The sequence below is a fragment of the Chrysochloris asiatica genome, unplaced genomic scaffold (genome assembly GCF_000296735.1).
Source record: "Chrysochloris asiatica unplaced genomic scaffold, ChrAsi1.0 scaffold00076, whole genome shotgun sequence".
Classification (NCBI taxonomy): domain Eukaryota; kingdom Metazoa; phylum Chordata; class Mammalia; order Afrosoricida; family Chrysochloridae; genus Chrysochloris; species Chrysochloris asiatica.
This window is the reverse complement of record NW_006408594.1, coordinates 10232185-10252496: the sequence shown is the minus strand read 5'-3', so window position 1 is coordinate 10252496 and position 20312 is coordinate 10232185. Positions and strand designations below refer to the sequence as shown.

General features: G+C 46.5%; 1 protein-coding gene across 2 annotated transcripts in view; it reads right to left on the bottom strand.

The window, feature by feature from the left end:
• Positions 1–2589: 2589 nt before the first annotated feature.
• Positions 2590–20312, bottom strand: part of LARGE (like-glycosyltransferase) — a 573542-nt gene continuing 555819 nt past the window's right edge. Inside the window, exons 12-14 of one of the 2 annotated variants that reach the window (XM_006865235.1) lie at positions 14929–15075; positions 7824–8019; positions 2590–2993 (exon numbers count right to left, since the gene is read on the bottom strand). In XM_006865235.1, coding sequence (XP_006865297.1) covers positions 2796–2993; positions 7824–8019; positions 14929–15075 — 541 coding nt within the window. In that variant the 3' untranslated portion in view covers positions 2590–2795. The remainder of the gene's footprint in view (positions 2994–7823; positions 8020–14928; positions 15076–20312) is intronic. The other variant, XM_006865236.1, reaches the window with a different exon arrangement.

The window sequence follows — 20312 nt, the reverse complement described above, 5'->3', positions numbered from 1 at the left end:
GCTCTGTAGGATAAGCTTAGGATCAGAAGGTCAGTTTGAACTACAAGGCCAGTGGTTCAAACTTACCAGTCGGTCCTTGGAAACCGTACACTGGGTCCCTATGAGTCACAACCTACTCAACGGCACTTAACAACATATATGTTGTATATTCAAGGAGCTCTGGTAGCGTAGTGGTTATGAATTGGGCTACTAACCTCAAGGTAGGCAGTTTGAAACTACCAGCTGTTCCATGGGAGAAAGATGAGGCTTTCTGCTCCCGTAAAGATTTGCAGCCTCAGAAAACCTGTGCAGGGTCACTATGAGTCAGAACTGGCTTCACAGTACTTAACAACAACAATGTTGTATGTGCCCATATTATAAATTACACATACATATAAATTATATATGCACATATAAAATTACATATGCACATATAAATTATATATGCACATATAAAAATTACAACATATATGTTATGTTGTATATATATATATATGGAGCTCTGGTACCATAGTGGTTACGAATCAGGCTGCTAATCACAGGGACAGAAGTTCAAAACTACCAGCTGTTCCATGGGAGAAAGATGAGGCTTTCTGTTGCCATAAAGATTTACAGCCTCAGAAACCCTGCACAGGGTGGCTATGAGTCAGAACTGATTCCACGGCACATAACAACATATATATATATAAACTCTGTGTCTCTGGGTAAGGATCTTGGAGCCTGCATGGCACTGCAGGCTAAACCCACCAGTCACTCCTCAGGAGAAAGATGGGGCTTTCTGCTCCCATAAAAGTTTACAGCCTCAGAAACCCTATTCAGGGTCGCTATGAGCCGGAACTGATGTGATGGCTGTGAATGGGGTTGAGTATAAGTTGTTGTTGTTAAGTGCTGTCGAGTCAGTTCTGAATCACAGCGACCCTGTGGGCTGTACATCTTTGTAGGAGGAGAAAGCCTCAACTTTGTCCCGCAGAGCAGCTGGTGGACTCAAACTACTTACCTTGTGGTTGGCAGTCCAGTGCTTACTGTAAGGACCCACCATACTCATTGAGTAAAAGGATGAGTACTAATTGTACTTTTCCTCATTTTTGTAGAAATTGGAGTGAGGCATCCAGTCGAGCATGAAATGCATTGAACAAGTCTCAAGAATTCAATTGCCACAGGGGTAGAGGGGGTAGGGAGCCACATAACTAGCAGGCCATAGGGCTGGGGAGGTCACGTTACCATGGGTTATCTCGAGAGGGTCTCTAAAATATCTGTCCTCAGTGCGGAGACAAAAGCTAAATGGAAAATCTGAAAATGCATTCAGGGCAGAGCGTACATTTAAATCTAACTTCAGGCAAGGGAAGAAAGAAGAAAAAAGGTTAAAGGTCAAATGATGAGAAAAATGAACCCGGGAGAACGGAAAGCGAGAAGTTGCCATTTATGGATTTTGCTCCCCACACTGCAGTGGGTCTCAGTCGCATCCTACAAGAGCACAAGGGGCAGGGGAAGAAACAGTCTGGACTTCCGTTTATTGAATGCAACTTTCGCTGGTCACAAGGCAACTCAATACAAACAGCCCAGAAGAGGGCCGGGCATCCACTCTTGTTCTCATCAATGTAAACACAACATTAATATTGAAGAGTAAAGAAAATGGGTAACAAGTCCAGTGTCTCCTCAATCTGTGAGGTGGTGACGGTGTTGCCTACCCTTGGGCAGGTCCCAAAGGGAGCCTGAGGCCGTGACCTCTTCCCATCCACAGTGAAGAAGGCATGACACAAAGGAACCCTAACATGTTCTCCTCGGTCTCCCAACAACACATGAAATCTTCAGCCTTGGACTCACATGAATTATTCAAGTTCTTCTAAAGGCCTGAGATGTCTGCACCCTTTTCTTGTGCACTGAAATAGTTCCTTCTAAGCCCTTTCCCTGTGAAGCCATCACTGCCAGTAGAAAGTGTGACCGGCATAAAACAGCCCGAGCAATTCTGCAATCCCCACCATTACCCCTGGATTGAAGAGAGCAGCGCTTTCAGCTCATGGGAGCATGGCTGATGTTCCTGGATTATGCTGCCCATGTTTAATGATTGACTGAAGACTTCTGTCTTCCTTGTTGGGCCACTGCTCAGAGAGGGCCATTTAGACAGCCGATTTTCCTTCAGAAGCTGAAAGGATGACCTTTCCTATTTTGGATTCCCAGAACAAAAACAAATAAAATCTCCCAAATGAAAACAAAGCAAAACAAATGATGAGGGAACTTGAGAATGAAGAACCAACCACCACCTCCGTCCGGATCCCTCCAGATACAACATTCCCATTGGATTTTCCAAATGGCTGGTTTAGATCATGGATTTGCCCTCCTCTTGGGTACCCACTGAGATTGCAGGGCAAAGAAAGTTTCCTCTTAATGAAGATACACATTTTTGCTTTTATTTCCTGGGATGGTTAACCCCCAGCACTCCGACTTCCCTTTCTCCCCAGCTACGACGGGAAGCACAATTATTAACAAGTAACGAGAAAACCCTACAGAATCTGGCTTGGTTGTAGGGTTTTGTGGTGATAACCCCTTTACTCCCCCTCATCTTCTGTGTCCCAATCTTGAGGAGACAGTAGTGGTGGTCTTTCCCCACATTCTGGGAATGCTGGGTATGGGGGCAGAGAAGGGTGGGCTGGAACCTCATTCCAGATCTCTGGAGGGTGGGAAACTCTGTTGGACCAAAGAGACAACGAAAAACAAACCAAAAAGCAGAGCTCAATTTTGAGTTTGAAGGCTGGGCCCCCAGCAGCGAGTGGCTCTTTCCTGCAGAGTCTCTCTTCCTAGTGGTGGGCATCTTGGTGCTAGCTGTTGTTTTCAGCCGTGAGATATTTCAGGGCAGCGAAGCCGTAGCGGCGGGACATGTCCTGTTGAAACTCTTCCTTCAGGGTTTTGAGACAGATGCGGTATTGCTTGTTGGAACGGAACTTGGTAATGTCAAAGCTGGGGGCGTGAGGCATGTGGATCATGTAGGCGTTGGGTAGCACAATGAATTCGTATTCCTGGAAGAAGACAAGAGAAGGATGAACACTTCAAGAGGCCTCCTCATTGCATGAAGACCCAAATGAAAGGCCAAGAGAATGAATGAACTGTGAATGACACCAAGGCGCATGAGAGCACCACTGAAGGCACGTCAGCCTTGGGGTGCAACAGTTCAGGTCTACTGCTATGACCTTGGGCAAATGATGTCACTTCTCTGAGTCTTAGTCTTCTCATTTATTAGCTAAAAATAGTGACCTTGGAGAATTTCTGTAAAGATGAAACACAGATCATGGCCCATAAAAAGTTCTTGATAATGTGAATTCATACTCATAGATTCACTTTGCTTTTCTTGTTAAACACTGTTGAATCAGTTCCAACTCACAACCAGTCTCTATAGTGTTGAACCGCTGACCTTTTGGTTAGTAGTTCAGTGCTTATCCTACAACAGCACCACACCAGGACTTTTACACATACCCTATTATTGCTATTGTCGCTAAGTGCCATCGAGTCAGTTCTAACTCAGAGAGACTCTGTATAGGGTCCCCAGGACTCCTGGTGTGGCACTATAGGATCAGCACTGAACTGCTAACCACAAGGTGGCAGTTCAAAACCAGCTGTTCCTTAGAAACCCTGTATAGGTTGCTATGAGTTGGAACTTACTTGAGCTGGAACCTACTTAACAACATAGGGTTTCCAAGGAACTGCTGGTGGATTTGAACCATCAACCTTGTGGTTAGTAGTCCAATGCTTATCCTACTGCACCACACCAAGTCACTTAGTTGTTGTTGTTAAGTGCAGTCAAGTCTGTTCTGATTCACAGTGACCCTCTATAGGGTTTCCAAGGAATGGCTGGTGGGTTTGAACTGCTGACCTTGTGCTTAGCTGTTCAGTGCTTGTCCTACCATGACACACCAGTACTCTCCAGGTCACTTTAGGATGGTGCAAACCATGGATGAGTCTCTTGCTCAATTAACTGACATCTATTCTCGTGGTGTCTAATGAGACTTGGATGTGATATAACAACCCCAACACATCAGTGCAAAAGAGGAGACACACACACAAAAAGGAATAAGGAAAATGAAAACCAATGTGCCAATGTACATTTCAGTACTTTTCACAGTAGCCCAAAGTGGAAATAATCTAGATGCCCACCACAGATGAATGGATAAACAAACTGTGATATAGTTTCTATTGTTGTTAAGTGCAGCTGAGTCAATTCCAACTCATAGCGACATGTATTGGGTTTCCAAGGCTGTAAATCTTTGTGCTAACAGAAAGCCTCATCTTTCTTTAGCAGATGGTGGGCTGGAGTTGCCAACCTGTGGTTCACAGTCCAGTGCTTATCAACACGGTCATAAAACAATATAGATATACAAAAACCCTGATATAACGTGGATGAATCTTGAAAACATTATGGTGAATGAAAAGAGTCAGTCACCAAAGGATAAATATTGTATGATCCCATGGATAATAGGCAAATGCATGTCTATCAGAGTTGGCCAATGTTTTCCATTGTTGAGGAAGCATGGCGCATCTGTAATTGGTGATGGAAAACCTAGCAAGCTACACTGGTGATGGTTGCCCAACACGGTTCATGAAATCAGTATCAATGAACCATACCTGCCGAAATGGGTGAATGCTGCGTCATAGTTATTTTACCACAAGCAAAGACAAACAAGCAAAACCCTCCCAACATCAGACTGGCCTGATGCTCATCAAGGACACAACTGTCCCTACAAATTCTGATAACAAGCTACACAATCCACCCGGCAGAAGACAGCTGAAATGGAGATAAAGTAAATGGTCTCTGGATGACACAGTGGTTAAAATACTTGGTTGCTAATGGTGGTTCGAGTCCACCAGCCTCTCCATGGGAGAAAGATGACTGTAAAAATTAAAACAACAACACACACACATGACCACTGAGTCGATTGCAATGCAGAGCGATCCTGTATAGAGTGTCTGAGGCTGTAAATGTTTATGGAGGCTGAGAGCCTCTTTTGTCTCCCACGGAGCAGCTGGTGGGTTAGAACTGCTGACCTTTGTGGTTAGCAGTCCAGGGGTAAGAAGCTGTGTAGGGTTCCCAAGGCTGTAGATCTTTACATAAAATCCCACAGGGCAGTTCTAACTCTGACCTAAAGGGTCACTCAATAGTAGAAGGTTTGGTTTTTGGTTTTATGGCCAAATTACAGAACATGAAACTCAAAGAAGCCGCCAGCAAACCTTCACACAGACTCTATTTACTCTGATGTGGACATCATGTGATAAGCTTCTGCTTTCTATTCCTAGCCAGAGCAGATCAGGAGGAAATCTGAAAAGGAAAATCTGGAAGGGGGATAATAGCTGTTCTAGAGAAAGGCCGACACAGCAGCAAGACGTGATAATTGAGGGAGAGGAATGAGTGAGAAACACCGTGAAAAGAAAACTAGAACTCACAGGACTTAGCTGACTGGAACACTTCATTGTCGGGGAGAGAAAATTACCAAAAAAAACCCTTCAAATACCACTGGTGGGGCACTATATGATGAGCACTGGACCATTAACTGCAAGGTCGCTAGTTCAAACCCACCAGCTGCTCCTTGGAAACCCTATAGTGTTGGGTCTTAACTGCAAGCTTCATGTCATTCATGTGGTGGCTCCTAGAATACGGTGTCACTTCTGTGACTCAAGAGGCTCAGTGATGAACGGCTATCATTTGATTATCTTCATCGCTGGGCTGGGTGAGGATGAAAGGGTAAATGGGTGTGTCATGGGGAACTCACATTTGGCTAGGACTTGGCTTGGAACCCAACTTATTCTCAATCTGAGAGGACTTGGCGGCACTTGACAACAACAACAACAACAAATACCACTAGCATTGTAGGTGTGGCTGCCAGGGGCTTTTTATTTGCTTCAATCACTAGGAAGGGTAAAATTATGTTTGGCATGGGCTACTGTCAAAGGAAGGAAAAGATACAAGGTATTTTCAAGAGTTCTGTCCAAATTATCTAAAATAGACAGCCCAGGTTTCAGTGCTAGAAAAAATGAACTTTATTAGACCTGGTTTGCCTCACTGCATTGCTGGGTACATGAACATGATGCTATTTTTCTTTCTTTCGTACAGAAGTTGAAGTAGATTAAACATTTCTGCCTACTAGCAGCGTGGGGCTGTCTCCAAGTATTAGTCAAAATATAGGTAGGAGAAATCATGCTTTCTGTTTTACAAAATGGACGGATGCTGATCTACAATCTTTTCTCTACAGCATTGGTTCTCAATCCTGTGGTCGTTGGGTGCCGTTCAGTTGGTTCTGACTCAGAGTCCAGTGCACTAGCCCATAGCGCCAAACCAGGGTTCCTATAGGTGTCTAATGAGACTTGGATGTGATGTAACAACCCCAACACATCAGTGCAAAAGAGGAGACACACACACAAAAAGGAATAAGGAAAATGAAAACCAATGTGCCAATGTACATTTCAGTACTTTTCACAGTAGCCCAAAGTGGAAATAATCTAGATGCCCACCACAGATGAATGGATAAACAAATGCATTAATATCACCTGACATTGCTTCTAGTCCTAATGGAACTGGTTTCAAGTTCTCCCGGTGATTCTCATGGGCAACCAGCATTGGGCACCCTACTTTAGGCTTCCCTGAACTTGGAGTTACTGTTGTCGGTAAATCTTTATAATGTGTTCTGCAAGGTGTCTTGGGGATTAACATATTGAAGCCACAACTGGTTAAAGCAACTCTATCTCACGGGACAAAGATGAGGCGTTCTGCTCCCGTAAAGATTTACAGCCTCAGAAACCCTGTTCAGGGTTGCTATGGGTCAGAACCGACTCGACGACATTTAACAACAACAACAACAACATCTTGTGAAGGAGAATACTCATTAGTGATAATCTTGACCTGCATTTTCCTTTGGGTTAACCAGTAGGACTATTAAAGGAATACAGAAGTTTCTGAAATTCCCCAGGCCTCCACCTCATGCTCCCAAATTCCTATAAACCCTCTTCCCCCTTTCTCCTCTGGGAGGCAGTCTTTGGAGGACATGCAGTCCTCTTTGTCTTCTGTCTATCGGATCTACATCAAACCTTGCTGACTTTACCACACTCCTGTCTCCGAGTTACTGGCTCTCCTCACAGCAGGCAGTAGAGCCGCCATTTTGCTTTATCACTATGAAGGGGAAAGGTGAGTTTGAAGGCTCAGACAACCTCCAAACTCAACCAGAAACAGCCACACCCACATGCTTACATATTGTCAAAGGACTCAATAGCACTTAACTTTTTCAGCACAAGGAAGAGCTGAGTAAGTGCTGACAGAGTCTGGTAGGGGCACTAAGCCTGAGATAGCTACTGTCCAGCCTTTGATAGAGAAAGTCTGCCAAATGCTGGCTTAAAATATTGGAATTCTGCATAACATTTCCTTTGAAGTAGGTTGTCAGTAAATATTAGTTGAATGGCTGAAAGGGCTTTATGGCTAAACACCACATCAAAAATGCTCCTGTAGTTCTCGGGTAGAAAAACAGTAGGGTCTTAACTGCAAGCTTTACGTCATTAGCTGAGCTAGAATGCTGGGTGACTTCTGTGACTCAGAGGCTCGGTGATGAATGGCTGTCACTTGTTTGTCTTCATCGCCGGGCTGGGTGAGAATGAAAGGGTAAACTGGTATGTCATGGGGAACTCACATTTGTCTGGGACCTGACTTGGAACCCAACTCCTACTTAAAGGGAAGTGGTTTGGGAATGAAGACCTCTGAGGACTGGCAGCGGTACGTTCTTCCTCTCTATCTCTGAACACCTCTTGGTCCTTCTTGGGTCTCTGCTGTTTCTGCTTCCCGCCACACTAGCAGGATGGTCCACTAATCTCACCTGTGCATCCAGTTCCATGATATGAGCCACCTTGTTCCAGCCAAAGCCCACGAACCTCCGGTCATACTCAGGGCAGCCCCGTCTCACGACAACGTACGGCTCGAAATCGGCCTCCCATTCCACCCGGTAAGGCGTGGTGGCGGTTCGCCACTTGGCAAAGTTTGTGGGTGCGTGGCCTTTTGTCCAGACGTGGTACCTAGGAAACATGGAGAAATGTCGTTGGGTGGAAGGAAAGGCAGTGAAGTTGCCAAACACCGCTGATTGGAAGGAAGGGGAGGTCCATGCTGATATAGGCCTTTCTCTATGTTCTTCAAGGTGAGGAGACCCCCATTATGAAAGAGCATGTGAACTCCTGAAATGCTGTTGTCATTTATATGCAACTGATTGAAGGTTGGTCTGTGCTGTATATTAATTCTTACCCGAAACCACGGTGGTAGGGTGAACTCTAAGGTCCCTAATGACTCATCCTTCCCTACCCCTTTGGGTACTGGCAGAACCTGTGAAACCAATGGGATAAACTCCCACGATTCTGTGGAATTTTGTAGATACACTATAAACACTGGACTGCAAGGTATCTTTGAACCACAAGGCTGGAGTTCAAACCCACCAGCTGCTTCTAGGAAACCCTATACAGGGTCGCTATGAGTTGGAACAGACTCGACGGCACTTCACAACAAACCTTCAGAAGCAGAAGAGGAAGTCCTAGCTGCGTGCACTCTGATTGGCTGGAGAGAAAGCAAAGAGCCCTGTTGTGAGCTGCTTGTAGGGGCCATGTGGCTAAGAGCTGTGGGTGGCCCCTAGGGGTTGAAAGCCCCCCAGATGGCAAGTAGCAGGAAAACAGGGACCTCAGCCCTTTGTTACATGGAAGCTCAACCACCAGAGCCTAGACAAGAACCAGAGGGCGTCTGACACCTTGATTCCCACCCTGGGAGACCCAGAGCAGAACAGAGATTCCATCAAGCCGTGGCCAGCCCTGTGAGCCACCGGAACCATAAGATAATAAATCTGCAACAGAAAATGAATACAAACATACAGGAGCAATGATAATAAGCTAACATTAGTTAAGCACCTACAATGTATGCACTGGGGAGCGTGGCGGCTCCACAGGATAAACACTGGACTGCAAACCACAACATTGACAGTTCAAGCCCACTAGCTGTTCTACAGGAGAAAGACGAGACTTTCTACTCCCACAAAGTAGCAACCCTGTACAGGGTCACTGTGAGCTGAACCGGGTTCCAAGGCACTTAACAACAAGAATGTATGCACTGTGTATAATCTATGTTGTTGTCATCATTGAGTACCTTGGAGTCAGTCCTGACTCACAGAGACCCTGGATAGGATTTCTGAGGAGTGGCTGGTGGATTTGAACCACTGATGTTGTGGTTAATAGTCCAGTGCTTACCCATACCAGGACTCCAAACACTGTATGCTATTGTTGAGTTCCATCAGGTTAAATCTGACTCATAGCAGAGCCTTCTGTAGGGTTCCTTCTCCACCTTAGGGAAGGTTCTTTAAAGTAAGTGAGGTTTCCGTGAGGGTAAGTGCTTGGTGTGGCTAGGAGCTCTGTAGGCAGGAGCCATAACTGCTTCCAAATTCTGCTCTTCTAACACTGAGGATAGACTTCCTCTGACCCAGAAATTCAGGGTGGTTGAATAGGCATTGGCCTACTGGTAGACGTCCATCAAGTTGTGCTGTTAGGATGTGTTGGTCAGGCTTAGAGGAGGCAGGGACTTGAATCTCAGTCCATCAATTCACCAAAACCAAGGTCCCACAGATGGAAGGCAGAGGAAGGTCGAGGATGGAGCTTTGATGGAGTGTGAAAAGGTAGGTTGATGAAGTGAGGATGCCAATCTCAAGTCAAATCCAAAAGTCAGAGCAGGAAGGAGCTGATTTCCCATTTGTAAACTGCTGAGCAGACAGTCTTGGCATCTGCAGTTTTTGACAGAATTGGCAGAGCCCAAGTGAGGGCTGTACCATGGCTCCGCTTCAGAACATGGTGCCGTGGGCCCATCAGACCAGCGTCCAAATCCCACCTTGACCACTTCTGAGCTGTGCAATGTTGCACAACAAAGCGCTTCAGCTAACAGACCTTTCTTTTCCTTGTGTCTAAGTAACACCTGGCTTGTTGAATTGCTAAGGAGCTAAAAGGAGAAAGGCTGCCACACAGAGGCATTCGTCAATGCTAGTTCCCTACAAGGCTGCTGAACCCTACGTGGTCCGGGAGCCAGGCTGCTGAGGGTTTTGCATTCTGACCCTCAAAAGGTTATTGTTGTTGTTAAGTGCCATAAAGTCGGTGCCGACTCATAGCAAACCCGTATAGGGTTCCCAAGGAATGCCTGGTGAGTCTGAACCACTGACCTTGCAGTCCAGTGCTGTATCCCACAGTGCCACACTAGGAGTCCCACACGTTCATGAATTATTTATCCCTCTGAACCTTTATTTCTTACACTTAGAAAAACAGAAACAACAATAGTATCTAGTTCATGGAATTATAAGGATTGAGTAATGAGTTCACATGAGGGTCTTAGAAAAGTACCTGATAGGAGGGCAAGCCAAGAAGTATTGCTACTACGTTTTAGTTCATTCTCACATCACAGGTCCTCAAAAATGCAGACACTGTCTTATTTCTCTTTGTTTGCCACAGAAAACACTGCCATCAGGTCGGTTCTGGCTCCTAGCAACCCTGTAAAGAGTTTCCGAGACTGTAAATCTCTAGCCTCATCTTTCTCCTTTGGAGCAGCTGACAGGTCTGAACTGCCAACCTTGTGGTTAGCAGCCCAATGCGTATCTTATGGTGCAACACAGGTGTGATATTAATTCACAAAGATTCCACTCTCTGCTCTCCATGATACCCTATGTACCTGCTAAACACGTGACCAATTATAAGGTCAAAGGGGGAAAACAAGAGACCCCTCAGTCTGTTTGGGGGCAGCTGGTGAGTTCTGTGCCTCTGGGTGTTGAGGCAGCTTCTTCTGGCTCTAGTCTGAACAGTGCTGGCCAGCACGGGATACCATGAAGTTATTATTAAACCAAAACCACCCAACCTGCTGCTGTCTAGTTGTTTCTGCCTCATGACAACCACGTGTGGCACACAGTACAACTGCTCCAGAGGGTTTTGTGGGCTGTAATCTTTATAGGAACAGACTGGCAGGGCTTTATCCCCTGGTGACAATGGGAACAACTCCAGTGTTTCATTAGTGGTGGTCACGATGTGTCGTGGAGTCGGTTTCGACTCATAGTAACCCTGTACAGGGTTTCCGAGGCTGTAAATCTTTACAGGAGCAGAAAACCTCATCTTTCTCCCGCGGAACAGCTAATAGTTTCGAACTGCTGACCTTGAGGTTAGCAGCCCGATTTGTAACCACTACGCTACCAGAGCTCCTTGCAGTTAACAGATGAGTGGAAACAGTTATACCACCTAGGGGCTTAAGCTACATGAACCTGTTATTAAAAGCACTATGGCCCAAAACTGATGAGAGGAGCCAACGATCGGCCCAGCAGATACTAGATTCCAGAGCTTGTTCTCTGAGACTGTAAACAGCAGGCAGTCACCCCAAACTAAACAAAACAAATAACTCAGTGATGAGATTGCTTTCCTGGCTCCGTCTCTGCAGCATTCTACTATAGTGTTGTAGGATAAGCACTGGACTACTAACCACAACGTTGGCGATTCAAACCCGTTAGCTGCTGCTCCTTGGAAACCCTATACTATGTCGTTATGAGTCAGAACAGACTCCATGGCCCTTAACAACCACCACAACTTAGAAGAAAAGACTTGCGTTGCTTTGCTTCGAGCTGTTGTTAGAAATTGGCAAGTTGATTCTGATCTAGTGACCCCACGTGTGCAGAGTAGAACTGCACCTTAGGATTTTTAAACCTGTGAACTCTTGGAAACAGATCACCAGCTTGCCTTCGGAGTCACTTCTGGATAGGTCTGCAATACCATCCTTCTGACTCGTAGTCCAGTGCTTAACTGTTTGTGTTACTTGGGGGCTCCTTTGCTTTAAGCAGTGAGTCTCACCCGTGAGTGTGCATCAGAACCACCCAGAAATTGGTCTAAAACTCCGATTGCTGCGTCCCACTCCCAGAGTTTTGGGTTCAGTAGCTGTGGAGTGTAGTTTTAGGCTTTGCGATTTCCAGCGATGCTGATGCTACTTGGCCCACTCTGAGAAGCACTGTCCTAGAGGGCTCGAAGCGTGGATACTTCCTTGCTCATTCCGGGTGCGGCTCGGAGGCTTCAAGGGAAGGAACAGAAGCAGCTTTCCTGGAGGGAGGGGCTGTAAGCTTGCACTTTGCATGGTGGCTTGTTGTCCATGGCTGTGATCACAGGCACAGCAGACCTGACCCTGACTGTATGTCCACTGACTTGGCCTTGAAACGAGTTCTCAAATCACCTGGGTGATTTACTAGGTGTCCGGATATCAGTATATAGAATCTACCTAGGGAACTCGGACTAAGTCTCAAGTTCCAGCAGCAAGATCTTGCCCCGTATCTTCAAATGGTGATTGGTGAGAATGTACAAGGCTTGATCAGAGAGGTCTGATGGCATTTTGGCTCTGCTACAGGCTCTGGAGTTCCGCAGATGCTGACACTTACTGACTGTGTGTTCTCGGTCAAGTTCATTAACCTCTAAGAGCCTCAATTCCTATATCCATGGGGTGGTGTTCCGTGGAGTTGGTTCCAACTCATAGCAATCCAGAATAGGGTTTCCGAAGCTGTAAATCTTTAGAGGAACAGAAAGCCTCATCTCTCTCCCACAGAACAGCTGGTAGTTTTTAACTGCTGACCTTGAGGTTAGCAGCCCAACTCGTAACCACTACGACTGATGATTTGTTGTCAGGATCGAATAAGCTGACCACAACATCTACGTATGGTAAGCAGTCACTAACTGGAAGTTGCTTCTTTTTGAAAAGAAAGAATGCTGTTTTGTAGAGATATTAAGGCTTTCAAATCACTTTTCCGAATGCTGGACAGAGGAGAAAGGCTGGCATTTGAGTCCTGGTTCTACTAGGATCTCTTGATCTTCGGGTTCTCATCTGTACAAAATCTGCAAATGAAACTCTCTGAATTGTAGAACAAATAACCTACCTCACAGTATGCCCTGATGACAAAATTAAGTTTGGAAAACATTCTAAAAGCTTGATAGAGGTATGAAAACCTCAGTTACCATCACTACCATCTTCTCAATACAATTTCAATTGCCTAGAAATGCAGCTTTTTAGCTCAAAAGAAGGGTTGGGCCATTCTTAACTGAAACCAGTTAGTTCCTACTGAGTCCATTCCGACTCATGATGACACAGAGCGCCAGGCCTTTCTTCTGAAGCACCTCTGGGAGGAATTGAGTCTCCAGCCTTCTGTGTAGCACTCGTCTGCTGCGGTTCACAGACGAGGCGCCTCTTTACAGGACAGGAGGCCGCAGTGGCAGCAGAGCCAGGAGGGCTCCTTCTTACCCAAAGGTGCTGCATGAATGTCACCAGCTGCCCCCAGTTGCACCTGGGTAGCACCTGGACAGGTGGCTGGGCAGCACCCCTGACAGCACTCCTGGGTACCTGGGAAGAGGACTGTGGTGTTTATAACTGTTACTCAGCTGTCACCTCTGTATGAACAGCCACAGAGTCACTTCATGACTTCAGATGTCGGGGTCATGGCTGCCCATCCCAGGGCTGAGGAGCACGGACCAGATCATACTCATACATGAATACACACACTCACACACACTTCTATCCACACTGTTAGAACACCTCCACTCCTCCACACACTCACACTCCTCCACACTCACACATGAACACTCCCACTCTTACACACACACTCCTACACACTCACACATGAATACACACACACACACACTTCTGTGCACACTGTTAGACACACCTCCAACTCCTCCACTCACACTCCTACACACTTACACATGAATACTCACACACACACACACACACACACACACACACATACTCTTCTGTCCACACTGTTAGACACACCTCCAACTCCTCCACACACTCACACTCCTACACACTCACACATGAATACTCACACTCTTACACACACCTCCATTCCTCCATACTCACACATGAATACTCACACACACACATACTTCTATCCACACTCTTAGACACACCTACACTCCTACACACATGAACACTCCTACACACTCACACATGAACAGTCAACCTCTTACACACACACTCCTCACAGTCTTATACACACCTCCAGTCCTCTACACTCACACATGAATACTCACACATACTTCTATCCACACTCTTAGACACACCTCCACTCCTCCAGACACTCACACTCCTACACACTTACACATGAATACTAACACACACTCACACACACTCACACTCTTACATACACACTCTTATACACACACCCAGACTCACACACTCCTACACATACCCACACACACTTCAAATAATCTACACAGACACACACTCCTACACTCTCTCACACACTTGCACAGGAATACACACACGCACGCTCCTATACAAATACACACACAGCTACATTCTCACATGACACACATTCACACACTCCTATACACCGGCTGAGTCATACACAAATCTATGCTCCTACACACACACACACATGCACACACACACAGTCACATTTGTAAACACTTCCCACACACACCCCTCCTCACCTTGCCTTACAGTCACGCGCACACACACACACACACACACACACACACACACACACGGAAGAGGCACGGGAAGGACCAACAGCCATGATGCTAAAGACACGTACCAAATGGATGAATGAACAAACAGATGAGAATTCAGAGCCAGGAGTTGGGAGCAAGAAGCTGAACTGAATTTAGCAAAGAGCACATGAGGATTTCAACTTCGCCCTCCTACCCCGCAACATGCGTACCCTTCCATCTGGGCACATAGTACCCATCACCATGCACAGAAGTAAAGCACATGGCACTTGGGGAGAGAACACTCCAGAAACATGATTCAGGGCCCGTGGTACTTTCCTTGACTTTACCATGGCCCGGCATCAGCACGAGCTTCTCTCTGGATCTGCAGTGTTGGGGTCTGGACTTGACAGGAGCAAGAAGGTCTTTGGGTGGCCCCGAGGGACAGCAGCATGGACTACTAACCTGAAGGTGAAGAGAGTCCCCATGTCCAGCATTGACAGCAGCTCCGCTTTCGACTTGGGGAAGGAGAGGCGGTAACGCAGTGTCTCAAACGCGGGGACAATCATAGCTTTCTTGGCGTTGGTGAGGTCCAGCTGGGTGGCAGACTTCCTGAAAAGGGAGGGCAGGTGGAGAGACAGGGTCCCTGTGACACTAGGCACTGCCCTTCCCACGAGGGCAGGGACGGGGAGAGCACCCAAGCCCACCTCTCAGTTTAGAGATGGGGAAACTAAATCTCAGGGAGACCAAGCAGCTTGAAAATACCATCCAGGAAGAACCAAGAGAGCCAAAAAGTTGAGCCTTCCTAACACAGTGAGTGTTTTTGTTGTTGTTAAGTGCCATTGAGTCAGTTCTGACTCACAACGAACCTGTATAGGGTTTCCGAGGAGCAGCTGGTGAGCTTGAACTGCTGACCTTGTGGTTCAAACTGACCTTGCAGTACAGTGCATTAGCCCTGCAGGACTCCAAGGATTCCAAGAGAGTGACTGTTGTTGTTAATTGCCGTTAAATCAATACCAACCCATAGTGATCCTGTATAGGGTTTCTGAGGAGCAGCTGGTGAGCTTGAACCTCCGACCTTGCAGTTCAAATGGCTTTGCAGTCTGAGGGCTCATTAACCCACAGTGCCACACCAGAGAGTGAATAATAGAGGGCAGGAAAGTCAGCAGGGGCCAGGGGAAGTCCACAATCAAATGCAGAAGAAGGATGCTAAGGATGCTGACTGTGATACGTTAAGTTTTGTGTCAACTTGGCTGGGTCAGGATTCTCTGTGGGCTTGCTGGTCAGATGTTATCACCTCCAGGACGAGATCTAATATGTGATACATGCTATGTGGTGGTAGTTGGTGGTTATGTGCCATGGAGTCGGTTCTGACTCATAGCAACCCTATACAGGGTTTCCGAGGCTGTAAGTCTTTACGGGAGCAGAAAGCCTCATCTTTCTCCCATGGAACAGCTGGTAGTTTCGAACTGCTGACCTTGTGGTTTGCAGCCCAATTCGTAACCACTACGCTACCAGAGCTCCTTACATGCTATGTAATTAGGTATAATTATCCTTTGTGTTGGCATTTCTATGATGTGAATGAGGTTGGATGCAATCTACAGGATTAGGTTGCATCTTGAGTGCATCTCTTTTGAGATATAAAAGGAAACAGAAGTGAGCAGAGGAAGGTGGACCTGCTACCACCATGAAAGAAGAGCCAGGAGTGGAGTGTGTCTGTTGGACCTGGACGCTCCTGCACTGGGAAGCTCCTAGATCAAGGGAGAGACTGATGCTGAGACACACGGAGATCTCCAGGAAATGCTGGGTCTACAGATGGTAAGACAAGGCCCTCTCTTCAGAGCCAACAAACAGCAGGTGGCACTCTGAATTTGGACTCCTAGCCTCCTAAACTATGAGAGAATGAATTTCTGTTTGCTGAAGGTATCCACTTGGGGTGTTTCTGTTATAGCAGGCCTGGAGAACTAAGATACTGGCCAGTATTCTTACATGTAAGCTGAGCAGCTAGGCATGATGCTGATGAGAACCACCAACACGGGCAATTCCAAGGGTCGGCTCTATTGCGTCTTCAACCCCTTGAGGCTTTACATTGTACAGACCTGCCCCATGCAGCCAACGCCCGGGAAAACTGGACTCTGGTACTCATGTTTGTGGTGGGAAAGGGCTCCACCCATCACCACTCACTCCTGTCTTTGTGTTGGCCTGTTGCCCTGCTCCCCTGACACTCAGCTCTTGCCCATTGAGATTTGTCTGCACTTACCAGCTCAGTAGCCACCATCTACTAGTGTAGATGCTGGATGTAGGGCTAAGGTGCTGGACTGCAAAGTCATTCAAACCACAAGGTCGGTGGTTCAAGCTCATCAGCCAGTCTTTGGAAACCCTATACAGAGTCACTATGGGTTGGAAACAACTCAACAGCACTTAACAACAACAACCCAGCTCAGTAGCCACCATCTAGGAAGGGAGACAGGTTCAGGAAGAGCCATGTGACACAGACTGGGTATAAATCCTGATTTTGTCACTCTTTGAGTCTTGTCATCCTGGGCAATAAATCTAGGTACCTCCTCCCTAAAATGGTTGTAATAAAGTCTGCCCCCTGGAGGTCTGAACACCTAATGAGTATTCCTTAGCACACCTGGTCCACAGCAGGTATGAAAAAACAATCACAATTATACAGCAGTGCTACCATTATTCCCTGGTTTAATCGTCACAACCCTGGGATTTCACTTCTGACTACCCAGACCCTGACCCTTGGGTCTCAATGCCCCCACAGACTGTCCCCGTGTAATCTCTGGAATGAGGAAGCCGCTTCTCTTGGGGTTTGGTAACCAGTGGAAGGCAATTTGCAAAATGTTGGAAGCGATTTGCAAAACGTTCCTTAGCCATAGAACTGCTTACTGTGGTGATATTCAAGTTTGCTTACTCAACTAGACTTTGAGTGGAAGCAGGGAGTGAGTGCAAAGAGTAGTTATGCCACAAGGAAGTGATTACACCAGCCTAGGGCAATGTGGGTCAAAACAGAGCTCCAGTCCAAAAGGTCAAGGGAAGGGTTTGCTAATGATAAACAAGACAAGGGGAATCTGAACCAGATTCAGGATGATTCCCTCAAGCCATAATTGAACCAAGAGTTTAATGGTCCCCAGTGGAGAGGGCAGGGTTGAGAGTTGAATGAGCCCTAGCGTGGCACTGTAGGACCAGCATTGGACTGCAAACCACAAAGTTGATAGTTCAAACCCACCAGCTGCTCCTCGGAAACCCTATACAGATCGCTATGAGTTGGAACCGACTTGATGGCACTTAACAACAAAGCCCTCTGAATGCCATTTGTAAATAAGAATTTTTTAAAAGGTTTTTATTGTGGATTGAGTGAAAGTTTACAAGGCAGATCATCAGTTTTACATTTAACAAATCATACACCTTGTTTCATTGCAATGATTATAATCCCCCTCATGTACCATCAGTTAATAATATTTCTCTCTATTCACTTTAGGTCTTTTCCTTTTCTTTTTTTAACATTCAGGCATCTATAATAATTTACACCACCAAAGGGAATATTCTGCAAGTCTGCCTCCTGGCTGCCATCTCTTAGTTATAAATATGAGTGTATCACTTATGTTTTAGTTAACAATATGCCAAACGACACACAGCCTTCTTGCCATTGTTTCTGAGGTAGTTCAAAAAGCAGAGCACCGAGGCAGACTCTGGGTGTGCTACACTTGGCTAGTCTGAGAGCTCGAGGCTTGTCATTCCATCCTTGGTCTAGATTCCTCTCCCCGTCTGTCCCTCTGAACAAAGAAGTCAGTTTTCAGGATCCTATAATCCCCTCATCCCAGTCAGGATCTAACGTCAGCCAGCTTTCATGCACTCCTTTTACACACGACTCAGACAGAGCCAGTGTTCATCTGGAAAAGGTGTGCAGCTTGTCTGTGGTTCTGGGTGTTGGGGATGAGACATCTGGGTGTAAAAAATGTCCCTGCACCAAGCAAGCAAAGTGCCTGGAACGTCCTGGGGGTGGGTATTCTGCACTGGTGGGTGGTCGCTGCTCATCCAGTGATCACTGAGAACCTACCACATGCCTGGCACGGTGCTAGGTACCTGTAGATACTAGAATACCAAATCAGGCAAAGTCTTTGTTTGCCGCATGGCACCGACTTGTTATTTGCCCCCAAATTAGTGGCCAAGATTGTATTTGCAGCTGATTACTTTACAACATGAATGTTGTGTACACAAACCGGGGGGTGGGGGGGTTGGGGGGGGGTGCTGAGAGGGCTGACTACAAAGGGAATGGGGTGTGTGTGTATGCACATACACACAATAGTGTAAAACCCAAAACCCAATGCCATAGAGTCATTTCTCCCTCATAGCAACCCTATATACAATTTCCGAGACTGTGATTCTTTCTGACGGCCTCATCTTTCTCCCGTGGAGCAGCTGATGGGTTTGAACTGCCAAGCTTGTGGTTAGCAGTCCAAGATGTAACCCACTACACCACCAGAGAATTAGGCATGTTGGTGCTGCTGCTGAGTGCCATTGAGTTGGTTCTGACCCATAGAGACCCTAAAAAGGACAGGGTTTCCAAGGAGCAGCTGGTGGATTTGAACTGCGGCAGTCCAGTGCTGATACTACCGCACCACACCAGAAGTCCAGGACTCCATATGTTATGTTGCTGTGGAGTTGATTCCGACTCATAGCGACCCTCTATAGGGTTTCCAAGGAGTAGCTGGTGAGCTTGAACCACCAACTTTGCAGTTCAAATGACTTTCCAGTCTGACACATTAGCCCATAGCACCATACCAGGGCTCCTCAATATAGATGCCTATAAATACAGGTACAATTATATAAATGTGGCAGTACTTAACAACAGTCTTTATCCAAGCCTCCAGTTACTGATACCACAACAATTATTTTAGCAGCCACTTGTTATTTTAACATGTTGTTGTTAAGTGCCATCGAGTCGGTTCCGACCCATAGCGACCCTGTACAGGGTTTCCGAGGGTGTAAATCTTTACGGGAGTAGAAAGCCTCATCTTTCTCCCGCGGAGCGGCTGGTAGTTTCGAACTGCTGACCTTAAGGTTCGCAGTAACATGCCCTTCTCAAAAATAACACGCGCTTCTGTGGTCTCTAGCACAGGGCAGCTTCCCATGCCTGGCTTACGTGAATACCTGGCCAAGGCAGATTGTCCAAAATGAACACCTGGCCCTAAGTCGAGTCAATTAGTTTGTTGTCCTTTTGGGAAACACCAATATCAGGCAGCCCAACTGGGAGCAACCCAGGCTGCTGGGTTCATTATGGTTCCAAGTGTGTGCGGGCTTTCCAATTCTTCCTTTGATTCCAGAACATACAAGCGTACCTCCCAACTGTTCTCCGTTGTGTTTCCTTTGATTACTTTTTATTAAGCCGTCTAGTTCTGGATTCGGTTGCTTGCCAGTGAGTGGATTCTAAGCCATGGCGGTCTCGGCCTCGTTTGTTTCAGATCTGAGAGTGGATTCTAAGTCACGGTGACCTTGTGTGTTTCAGATCCGAGTCTCACAGACTTTTCAGGACTATGACTTTTCAGAAGCAGATCACCAGACCTTTCTTCCAAAGAATTTCTGGGTGGGTTTGTACTGCCAACCTTTCAGTTAGTAGACAAGCACTTAACTACTTGCACCACACAGGGGCTTGCTACACACACAGATGGGCACAGACACACTGGGAGGTACGGGGGTCTATCTATCCACTAGTAAGCAGCATGCCTTACAGAACAGAGCCTAGCAAGCCATACATCCCTCAGAATGAGGGCATCAGAATTTGGAAATGTTGCTTCCGCTGAGTGCTTTCCAGTCAGTTCCAAATCACAGCGACCCTG